Here is a 12,500-nt window from a genome sequence, read left to right as displayed (position 1 = left end):
ATAGAGAGCTCCTATATATAAGAGGAGCAATGATCCTTTTATAAACATAATTGCTTGCTCATCAATGTGGACAAGTATTGAGAAGTCAAAGGTTCTTATTTAAGAAGTCAACTTTGTCTTCTTATTTTAGTTTTTATTTATTTATTATTTATTTCTTATTTATTATATATTTATTTATTATTAGTGGGAGTTGTGAAAGATTAACCCAAAATGTATGCATTGTATTAGTTTTTAGCAGTTTGGAGCAAATTACTGAGTTATTATATAATTTTTTTGGTGTTTTGATTGAAGTTAAAATGTTAATAATAATAATGATAATAATAATAATAATAATAATAATAATAATAATAATAATAATAATAATAATAATAATAATAATAATAATAATAATAATAATCCAAACAAAACGATATACAAAATAAAATTTAAAAAAAAAATAAGAAGAAGAAGACAAAAGGGAGTCACTCCCTTTATAAATGATGTGGGATCATTTTATCTCACATTAAAAATGTTTGGAAAGGGGAGCTCTTGAGCTCCTCTGAGGATCAATGCTCTTCTTACAAACATAATTGTTTGTCCATCAATGTGGGCAAGTATTGAAAAGTCTAAAGTGTTTTTTTTTTTTTTTTTTTTTTGAGAAGTAAAGGAAATATTTCAATAACAATATTTTACATCATCAAATTTGGTAATGAAAAATAAATTCTTCAAATTTGAGGAAAATGAATTGCTTGCTCCCCTTTGGCATTTTATTTTCCACACCTTTTGGGGGATAATTAAACATGAATTCTTATATCGCTTATTATCACCTCACATACTTTATTATGTAAGGACATTTGAATCTTTATACCAATTAATCCCAATAAATTATTTCTCAACAACCAAACAATGAAATCAATATTTCAAATAATTTCTTTTCCATAGAATTTAAATTCAATTCCTTATCAATTCTTTTCAACGAACCAAATAGGTTATACATTCTCTTATTGTGCACTCTTATTTAAGCCTTGAGATTGTTCAATTTTCTAGTAAGAGTATTGAGCTTTTTAAGTTCCTTAGTTATATGAGAGAAGTTGGTAATTCCTGGCTTTGAGAGATTTGTGCTCCTTTGAATTATTAATATAAGGAATAAGGTCCAAATTGACCATTGAACGTAACGTGAAAGTGCAATTAGGTCACTGAACGAAAAAAAAAAAAAAAAAAAGAAGAAGAATGTGCAATTAAGCTATTGAACACTCCAAATATATACAATTTTACCTGATAGCAGGTTACCAACAATTCCAACAAGTTGCTTGCTTATATTTTTTAATTTTAATTTTAATTTTAATTTTATTATTAAAAATTATTTAAAATGTCAACTCACCTTCCACGTAAGCGCAACCGATTAAAATTGATGGTAACCTGCTATCAGGTGAAATTGCATATATTTGAAGTGTTCAATGGATTAATTGCACTTTGTTTTCATTCAGTGGCCTAATTGCACTTTTAAGTTACGTTCAGTGGCCAATTTCAACTTTATTCCTTAATCTAATTTGCTCAACATTGCTAAGAATATAATGTATCGTGATAATTTCTATAAGAAGCATATGCTAAATTGTAACTGGATGGAAGAAGTAAAAGCTACCTCTTCTTCTTGCTCATTTGCAATAATACATTTGGAGTTAATTTCCTATGTCCAATAGAGTTGGTTGTCTTTGAATTTGCCGATGAGCTTAAAGAGTCATTCTCAGTTTTGGCAAATAGGTAAATGAGGGCTTATTTTTTATAAATCTAATGAAGACCCTAAGTTGGATGTGTCATTGTTTAATGAGCTTTTATGATACTTCTTATATCATGAGCTACAACATTTTTTCAATCAAATGTTTCTAATCTCTTTCCTTCATCATTCTTCTCGTGTTTTTATTCTTCAACCAGTTAAGAGTAGTATACCTTGAAATGCCCTAATTTCTTGTAGTTATAGCACACACGTTCAGAAGTGTTGCAATAAATATTTCTCACCCAAATTATGTGTAATACATTGTATTTAATTCCCTAATAAATGAGATTATAAGGCAACTTGCAATTTTTATCTTCAAATTATTGAAAAATAGCATTTTTGTCCCTCAATTAATCATTTTATCACGTACTTTTTGTTCCTCATCAATTGTTTGCGAAGCCATTTTTTTAATTCCAGAATTTAATTAAAACTGGGTTAATTAGCTGCTCTCTAAAAATTTTAGGGACAAAAAAAAAGTTACTTTACAAATAATTGAGATATAAAAAATGATGAGCATATAGTTGAGTGAATAAAGTACAATTTATATATTAATACCATTTTATGTTGAATTATTTGAAAATTGTATATAATCTATTATAGATTTTTCTAAAAGCTATATATATTTTTTGAAAATCTAAAAGCTATATTTAATTTCATTCTTTAATTTATAGATTATTATAGATAGATTTTTGCGTGCATGGTGCGGGCAAAAATAAGTGGAGATTATAAATTCAGAATAGAGGGATAAAAATTGATTATTTATGAAGGTGATCACTGATAGCAGGAAGGATTCCAGGCCGGACAGATAACGAGATAAAGAACTACTGGAACACTCACCTGACCAAGAAGCTGATTAGCCAAGGCATTGATCCAAGAAACCACAAGCCTCTACTCGTAAACCCTACCAATTCCAACAACCCCAAAAACCATACCACCTCTTCCTCAGTTCCCATAATCAAACCCACACCCATTCACGTTGGTCTTTCCAACCAAGACAAGACAGTGAAGATCAATAGCAGTGCTACTGTTAACGTTGGAGGGACGACGGCGAATCATCAGATTGATCAGCCCAACAGCGTGGGAGGGACGACGGCGAATCATCAGACTACTGGAAATGGGGATGAGGGCTTTAATATCGATATCGGAGACGACAATGAGGATAATTTTGGGATGAATTTTTGCCCGGACGAGGATGCGTTTTCGACGTTCTTCGATTCTTTGATGAACGAGGATGTGTTCATCGCTGCTGCCCAAAACAACCAACAATCTAATCATCACGGCATTACCCCCCTGCCCTCAACTTCTGAAAATAATAATAATCAGATTCTGAATCCTTTCCAACACATGAACTTCCCCTTCAGTACTGCAGGATGGGTTGATGATGATGATGATGATTTTCTACCATGATTTGGATCCTCACCTACCCAAGGAGGGTGGAGCCGCTGCGGCCAGAGATAAGAAGAAGAAGAGGGTGAAGAAGTCATCGGAGATGTATAAGATCTACATCTTCAAGGTGCTGAAGCAAGTCCATCCGGAATCTCTAGCAAGGTCATGGGCATCATGAACAACTTCATCAATGATATCTTCTAGAAGCTCACCCAAAAGGCGACTCGCTTGGCTCGCTACAATAAGAAGCCGACCATCACTTCCTCCGAGATCCAGACCGGCGCGAGATTGGTTCTTCGTGGCGAATTGGTAAATAATGTTATCTCTCTAAAAGCACTAAAGCAGTCACCATATTTACAAACTCTTATATGAAATTATTTAAATCTATGTTTCATTTTAATATAATCTGAATTTGGGTTAATAGATGTAAAGTAACTTGGATTTGAGTTTAATTTCAGATTATACAATAGTGTTATCTACCTCCAACTATCAATGAATCGATTAGCATTCTCAAAAAAAAAAAAAAAAAAAAAAAAAAAAAAAACTTGAATGTCGTCTAGGATAAAATGAAAACAAAAACTTAAATTCAAAAAATATATATAATGCTTTACAATATAATTAAGGATTTAATGAATCGTGAGCCGCGGAGAGAATTCTTTTGCAACAATACTGTCTAGAAAATAAATTTAAAATAAAATAAAATAAAAGCATACAATTAATTAATAAATTCAAAAAAATAAATTCATACAATTAATTAATTAATTGTAATTTCAATTATTATTATTCTAATTAATAAATTAAAGAATTAATTGTAATAATGGTCGAGACATACTATTACAAACCTCCACTGAGACTCAAACTTACAATCTTCTAAATAAAAATCCAACCCAAGTACCATTAAACCACATAGTCTTGGTTTTTATATTACTATACAATTATTACTATTATTATTTTTTAAAATTAGGCAATTAATTGAATAAATTTTAGTAAAATTAAGGAATTATTATTTTGTTAATTAAGGAATAAGCTAATAATGATCAGATTAGTACACTAATAATTATTATTTTAATTATGCTAATAATTATTCATATTATTATACATTTATTAGGTTGTTTTTAGCAGTCGAGGTTTTGAAGCGAATCCTTCCAACTCTCTCCGTGAACTCACACCTTCCCTTTAACGAATGGCTTCAGTCGGGCATCAAAGGCAACCACACTGCCAACCACCCCTGCAATGAAGGACCTCTTTTTGCTATCACCCTATATTGAAGGATGGTGCACGTGAACAAGAAGACACAAGTGAAGAGGGTGCACAACAAAGTAGTCTATTAGATCTTTAAATTAGTTGAACAGCTGTATTATTCTGTTAGAGTACAGCTACTCACGCAACAGATCAGTTAGTCCAGTAGTCCATTGTATAAATACATAAACTGCAGGTTCTTTCATAACTGATAGATATTTTTTCCCTTCGCTCCATCTCTCTGCAACTCTTCTTCTTTCCTCATCCTTTCTGTTTTTGCTTCGTCCGTAACTTCATTAAGAGAAATATAAAATGGTATCAGATAACTAAGCAAAGAAGGCGTAATCCTCTATCATGGCGTGGCAAAACACATGCTCCATTCCAGGAATCGGAACTTCGGCACTTCCTACGATTTCTCCGCAACAAGCACATAATCGGACTGCTCTGATCAATCAAGCTGCTCAAAACGCTCCGCAAGCACCTCACAACTGAGAAGATGAGCCTAGGGTCGAAATCACGGTCAATCCGCAAGACACCAGCAATCCATATCACGTCTCTGCTAGCGAAAATCCTTCGCAAACTCTAGTTTCCGTTTTACTGAACGGAAACAACTATTATCCTTGGGAGAGAGCCATGCGCATGGCTCTACTGACGAAGAACAAACTGGAGTTTGTAAATGGAGAAATCAAAAGGCCGGAGAAGAGAGAAAGGAGTTTCCCTGCATGGCGCAGAGCTAACAACCTTGTGCTCTCATGGATCTTGCACTCTGTTATTCCAAGTGTAGCTCAAGGAGTTCTGTGGATGGAGACAGCAGAAGAGGTCTGGAATGATCTCAAGAAACGGTACGGCCAGGGCGATGCCTTCAGAATCGCCGACATCAATGAAGAAATATATCATCTGATGCAAGGAGGCAACACTGTGAGTGAATTCAATTCTCAGCTGAAACTCTTATGGGATGAACTATATAATGTTAGGCCTCTCCCTATATGCACTTGTGATCCTAAATGTAACTGTGGAGCTTTTGACAAAATAAAAACCCACATTCAAGGTACCTAAAAGGGATAAACAGTCAACTCTATGGAGGAGTGAGGTCACAGATCCTGTTAATGAAACCACTCACAAGCGTGGGGGAAGCCTGTTCCATGTTACAGGTTCAGGAGAGGCAAATTTTCCCTAACACACCATATATTGAGAATCTGGTAAACAATACCCCTCCTGCTGATAACAATGTGATAAACACAAACTATGCCAATGCCTCTTTTGCCAAGACAAACCAGTCTGGAAACAACAACAGGAGATTCAATAATAATAATAAGAAGACTGTTGTGTGTAGCTTTTGTGGCTTTACAGGTCACACCGTTGAGAAGTGTTACAAAAAACACGGTTGCCCTCCTGGTTATAGAGGGAAAGGGAAAGCTGGAGGGGTAGCTAATGCTGCTCAGGTGTCACAAGCTCAAGATGACACTGACTACACAAGAGGTTTCACCAGAGACCAGTATGAGAAGATTTTGTATCTCATTAGCAAAGAAGGACAAAATTCCAATCCTACACCAAATTTCTAGTTAGGACCGAACCCCCCCCCCCCCCCCCCCCCCTTGGTGGCAAATCAAGTCAATGTTGCTGATTGTGACGTTGGATCACACAAAGAGCCTTATGGTAAGTTTTATCCTCAAAAACAGTTTGATTCCCTTAGTTGGTTAATTGATACAGGAGCCACTTGCCACATTGTATCTGATGTCCAGTTCTTCTCTCATTATGAACCTATTAAGCACCTATCCATCAAGTTACCAAATGGTCATCAAGCACCCGTGACACACGTAGGAGTTGTGTGTTTTTCTAAGGATTTTACACTGCATAATGTCTATTGTGTGCCTGGCTTCCATTTTAATATGATTTCTGTCAGTCAAATCTTAAGAGATGGTAAATGGTGCATTTTCTTGAAGGCTAATCAGTGTATCATTCAGGACTCTCAATCATGGAAGATGATTGGACTAGCTAAACAAGAGGAAGGCTTATACAAGCTTGTCTCACCATCATTTACTGTTCCTGTTAATTCTGATGATAACACCTCAAGTAGACATGTTATTCCTCATAATGTTTTTGCTGTAAATACTGTGAATAAAACTGTAAGTGGCATGGACACTTGGCACTATAGGCTAGGACATCCATTCTACCCAAGAGTTAAAGTGTTACAAGGCTTAGATCCTTCAATTTGTACCTCAAGAAACACTATATGTGAAATCCGTCATTTTGCTAAACAAAAGAGACTGCAGTTTCCCCTGAGCACTTCAACCACTAATAATTGTTTTAATTTGATTCATGTTGATATTTGGGGGCCTAACCGTGTATCCTCAATTTATGGTGATTCTTTCTTCCTCACCATAGTAGATGACTATAGTAGATCCACTTGGGTATACATGCTAAAACACAAAAGTGAGACAAGGGGGCTGGTGCAAAATTTTTGTGTTTTTGTCGAGACTCAGTTTTCTACCTCTGTCAAGAGCATCCGTAGTGACAACGGTCAGGAATTCAACATGCCTTCATTTTATGCTGAAAAGGGAATCATTCATCAGACAAGTTCTGTTGAAACCCCTCAACAAAACAGTGTGGTAGAGCGAAAACACGGGCACATCTTAGCTGTTGCTAGAGCTCTCAAATTTCAGGCCAACCTCCCAGAAAGATTTTGGGCCGATTGTGTCATTCACGCCATCTACTTAATCAACAGACTGCCATCTCCGGTCCTTCAAAATCAAACACCGTATCAGGTCCTTTTTGGTAAAATTCCCTCCTACTCAAACTTGAAAGTTTTTGGTTGCTTAGCTTTTGCTTCAACACTTTCTGCTCATAGAACAAAGTTCAATCCTAGAGCTAGAAAGTGTATTTTTCTTGGGTTCACCAATGGAGTTAAGGGGTACAAAATGTATGATTTAACTACTAGGCAAGTGTTCATATCTAGAGATGTTGTTTTCCATGAGGGTGTGTTTCCCTTTTCTTCAGCTCCCTCCACTGCTCCAGAGTACCTCATCCTACCCCAACCATCTTTTTTACCAACCCAAGATGTTCCCCAAGCAATACAGAACCACATTTTAGATGATAATCTAGAAGCTACAATCCATGAAACAGACACCACAGTGTCTAATAATAACCCATGTCCAATGGCAGACACTTCATTGTCCACCAGTTCTTCTAATCACAATGCTCAACCAAATGTAATCCATACACCCCCTCAACCAGTGATTAGAAGATCCAACAGGCACAAAGTTAAACCAACCTATCTTGATGACTATGCATGTTCCATACAAAACAAGAAAACCAGTCCACACATTGTTTCAAAGGTTCTGTCATATAACAATCTGTCTCAGGCTCACAAAGTATTTTCTGTAAACATCTCATCCATTAAAGAACCTTCCTCATATCAAGAAGCTGTTAGACATTCTTGCTGGAAAGAAGTTATGGATAATGAAATCTCAGCATTAGAAACTAATCAGACTTGGGAATTTGTAGACATGCTCCCCGTCCAAGAAACTATTGGGCTGCAAATGGGTATACAAAGTGAAGCATAATCCAGACGGCAGTATTGAATGTTACAAGGCCAGGCTTGTGGCTAAAGGTTATACCCAAATCCCTGGGTTGGACTACATTGGGACTTTCAGCCCAGTAGCTAAGATGACAACTATAAGAACTCTTCTCGCCGTGGCTGCTGTCAAAGGTTGGTTCCTACACCAGTTGGATGTCAATAACGCTTTTTTGCATGGGGATCTTGATGAAGAAGTATACATGGTCCCACCCCCAGGCTATAGTCCTCCTAAACCTGGGCAAGTCTGCAGACTCAGGAAATCCTTATATGGTCTTAAACAGGCCAGTAGACAGTGGAACATCAAGCTCACAACAGAACTTCTTGCACAAGGTTTTATCCAAGCAGGTTCAGATCACTCCTTGTTCACTAAAGGTACAAGTGATTCCTTCATAGCCCTGCTAGTATATGTAGATGACATACTATTAGCTAGCAGTAGTGAACTACAAATACAGAATATTAAAGCTCACCTTCATTCCACCTTTAAGATCAAGGATTTAGGACCTGCAAAATACTTCCTTGGATTAGAAGTTGCAAGGAACAAGTCTGGTATCAATGTATCCCAAAGAAAATATGCTCTTGAAGTGTTAGAGGAAACTGGATTTCTGGACAGCAAACCAGTCCACATCCCAATGGTTCCTTCTGTGAAGCTACACAAGAATGTCAGTCCTATTATTCATGATCCTTCGATATACAGAAGCATTGTTGGAAAATTGATCTACCTCACTGTTACTAGACCCGATATTTCTTTTGCCACACAACAACTCTCCCAATTTATGGATCAACCGACAGAGTTACACCTAAAGGCCGCCCACAGAGTCTTGCGGTACATCAAAGGGACCCCTGGACAAGGATTATTCTACTCGGCTTTTTCCGCTTTGGTCTTAAAGGGTTTTAGTGACTCAGATTGGGAAGTATGCCTCAACACTAGGCGCTCAGTCACAGGATATTGTATCTTCCTAGACTCCAGTCTCATTTCTTTGAAGTCAAAGAAACAGCCAACGGTGTCTAGATCGTAATCGGAAGCAGAGTATAGGGCCATTGCCACTGCCACCTGCGAGCTTCAATGGCTCAGTTTTTTACTTCAAGACTTAGGGGTGCAACCTGCTTCTCCCCCAGTTCTATTCTCAGATAGTAAATCTACTATCGCCATAGCGGAGAACCCAGTCTTTCATGAGCGTACAAAACACATAGAGTTAGATTGCCATCTAGTTAGAGAAAAGTTACAGAAAGGTCTCCTCAAGCTCCTACATGTTTCTACTGGACAGCAATTAGCAGATGTTTTCACTAAACCTCACCCCCCTGGTTCCTTTCTTAATTTCACTTCCAAGTTGGGCATACATAACATATATGCTCCAACTTGCGGGGGCATATTGAAGGATGGTGCACGTGAACAATAAGACACACGTGAAGAGGGTGCCCAACAAAGTAGTCTATTAGAGCTTTAAATTAGTTGAATAGCTGTATTATTCTGTTAGAGTACAGCTACTCACGCAACAGATCAGTTAGTCCAGTAATCCATTGTATAAATACATAAACTGCAGGTTCTTTCATAACTGGTAGATATTTTTTCCCTTCGCTCCATTTCTCTGCAACTCTTCTTCTTTCCTCATCCTTTCTGTTTTTGCTTCGTCCGTAACTTCATTAAGAGAAATCTAAAACCCTATGGTGGATTTGGAGGTGGAGGAACGATAGGATCTTTAATAACCTGGAGAAACCCGCCAACTTCAAGGTTGCATGTATTAAACTCCAAGTTGAACAAGCCGCCAAGGCCTTTGCAGGTTCCAAAACCTCTCGAGACGTCGCCTTTTGGAACTCATGGTCGAAATTTCGTTGGTTAGCACCACCTGAAGGCACGGTGAAAATAAACCTAGACGGCTCTGTAGATATCCACAATGGCAAGGAAGGATGCGGCGGTGTGATCAGAGACGACGAAGGCCGATAGGTGGCAGGTTTTTTGTATAGCATTGGCTGTTGCTCACCACTTGAAGCCGAGACTTGGGCTCTACTGAAAGGCATCCTACTGGTAAAGCACCTAGGTCTTACGGACGTTACCTTCGAAACGGATTCCAGAGAGCTATATGAAAGTGCTAACACCACCCACGCCTACAACAATGTGCTCCATAACCTTTTGTTGGCTTGTGTGCGGAATTAAGCACAATCAATACATGGAGGTTGTCGCTAGCAGTTCGTGAACATAATCTCTTGGTCGACGCTATAGCACGTAGAGCCAAGCATTTCCCTAAAGGTCTGCATATCCTATATAATTCACTGGACGAGGTTTTGAACGTGCTTCATGATGATTTAGATGGTATCTCCATGTGGCGCCAATAGCTAGTTTAGTTTTTCTTGGGTATCCCCCTCCTTATAGATAGACAAAGTACTATACATATATTATTCATTACTAATATTATTGTTCAAGTATAATAAAAACCCTAATTTTAATTGGTAATATATATAATAAAAATCATAATTGTGACCCGCCGTCTTAATAGGTAATATAATAAATACCATAACCATAACCTACTTTTAATTGGTAATATAATTCTATATACAAAATCGCATATATAGAAAGCTAAAGAATTAATATTGAACCATGACCTGCCATCTCCTACGACAATCTAGTCTGGCCAAAAAATTAAAAATAAAATAATATAAAAAAAAGATTCATACCATTAATTAATAAATTTAAAAAATAAAAATATCCATACAATTAATAGTATTACTATTTTCCCACCTTTTATATATATATATATATATATATATATATATATATATATATATATATATATATATATATATATATATATATATATATATATATACACACACACACACAGACACTCACACACACAAATTGAACGAAAAAGAAAATGAATATATTCATTTCACTAAAAATATAATCAGCAATTATATTATTATAATTATATTAATTATTTATTAAGGAAAAAAGAAACGAATATATTAATATTTCACTAGAAATATAATCTGTAATTATATTTTTTTTAAAATTATATTGCATATTAATTATATAGAAATGAATATTAATTTTTTTATGAATGAAAAAGAAAATGAATATTACACATAAAAATCTGTTATTAATATTTTGTGACTAATTGGCATATAAATCATACCAAATGAAAAAGGAAATTAATATTAAAAATTGACTCGAATTAAAAAAAAAAAAGAATCCGTGCTTAATAAGTAAATAACTAATTGGTAAATTAGGTTAAAGGAAAAAGGAAATGATTATTAAGCACGTACCAGATTGTTTTTATGATTGAAAATGAATATTACAAACGTACCAGATTGTTTTTATGACTAGAAATGAATATAAATTCTTTTTATGAAGAAATTGGAATGGAAATAAATATTAATTCTTTTTATTAAGGAAAAGGGAAATGAATATATTCATATTTCACTCGAAATATAATCGGCAATTATATTTTTCTAAAGGAAAAAGGATATGAATATAGTAATATTTCTTTAGAAAGATAATCGTCAATTATATATTCATAATTATATTACTTTTTAATTATATGGAAATGAATATTACTTTCTTTTATGAACAAAAAAGGAAATGAATTTTACACACGTGAATCTATTATTAATATTTTATTACTAATTGTCATGAGAGTCATGCCAAATGAAAAAGGAATTTAATATTAAAAATTCATTGGAAATATAACACAACTTTCCCTACAAAAAAAGTAGTAACCACCAAATGAAATATTAGGAAAAAATTATGAAGCAAAAAGAAATGGAAATGAATATTAACTCTTTCTATGAATGAAAAAGGATACCTATTTCATTTAAAATATAATCGGCAATTATATTATTATAATTATATTAATTATTTATGAAGAAAAAACGAAATGAATATATTAATATTTCACTGGAAATATAATAAGTAATTATATTCTTATAATTATATTACTATTTAATTATGTGGAAATGACTATTAATTCTTTTTACGAATGAGTAAGGAAATGAATATTACACACAGAAATATGTTATTAATAATCTGTTACTAATCGGCACAGAAATCAGGCCAATTAATCGACAATTATTAGGAAAAAGGAATAGAAATAAATATTAATTCTTTTTATGAAGGAAAAAAAGAAATGAATATATTCAGAAGGAAATGAAATATTAGGAAAAACGAAATGAATATATTAATATTTTACTAGAAATATAACACAATTTTCCCTACGAAAAAATTAGTAACCACCAAATGAAATATTAGGAAAAAAATTATGAAGGAAAAAAAGAGTGTAAATCAATATTAATTCTTTTTAGAAAGGAAAAAAGGAAATGAATATATTCAAAAAGAAATAAAATATTAGGAAAAACAAAATGAATATATTACTATTTCACTAAAAATATAACACCGATTTTCATATGAAAAAATTAGTAACCACCAACCCAAATGAAATATTAGGAAAAAATTATGAAGGAAAAACGAATGAAAATCAATACTAATTTTTTTATGACGGAAAAGAGGAAATGAATATATTTTAAAGAAAATGAAATATTAGAAACAACGAA

General features: G+C 34.3%; 1 protein-coding gene and 1 long non-coding RNA gene across 2 annotated transcripts in view; both read left to right on the top strand.

The window, feature by feature from the left end:
- The first annotated feature begins 1,703 nt into the window (after window positions 1-1,703).
- LOC109148616 (transcription repressor MYB5-like) lies at window positions 1,704-3,160 on the top strand. The gene is made up of 2 exons (XM_019296348.1): window positions 1,704-1,740; window positions 2,538-3,160. The coding sequence occupies exons 1-2, from the start codon at window positions 1,704-1,706 to the stop codon at window positions 3,158-3,160; spliced, it is 660 nt and encodes a 219-aa protein (XP_019151893.1).
- A 4,770-nt stretch (window positions 3,161-7,930) lies between these two features.
- LOC109148706 overlaps window positions 7,931-12,500 on the top strand; it is a 7,900-nt gene continuing 3,330 nt past the window's right edge. Inside the window, exons 1-2 of the long non-coding RNA XR_002048839.1 lie at window positions 7,931-8,110; window positions 9,453-9,456. This is a non-coding gene — a long non-coding RNA (uncharacterized LOC109148706). The remainder of the gene's footprint in view (window positions 8,111-9,452; window positions 9,457-12,500) is intronic.

This window comes from Ipomoea nil, unplaced genomic scaffold (genome assembly GCF_001879475.1).
Source record: "Ipomoea nil cultivar Tokyo-kokei standard unplaced genomic scaffold, Asagao_1.1 scaffold2144, whole genome shotgun sequence".
Lineage (NCBI taxonomy): Eukaryota > Viridiplantae > Streptophyta > Magnoliopsida > Solanales > Convolvulaceae > Ipomoea > Ipomoea nil.
This window is presented reverse-complemented; position numbering and strand designations above follow the sequence as displayed.

Coding starts and splice junctions, on each gene's coding strand:
- LOC109148616 (XM_019296348.1), top strand. CDS start 1,704: ATGAGCTTAAAGAGTCATTCTCAGTTTTGGCAAATAG. Junction 1,741..2,537: donor TTCTCAGTTTTGGCAAATAG/GTAAATGAGGGC, acceptor CACTGATAGCAG/GAAGGATTCCAGGCCGGACA.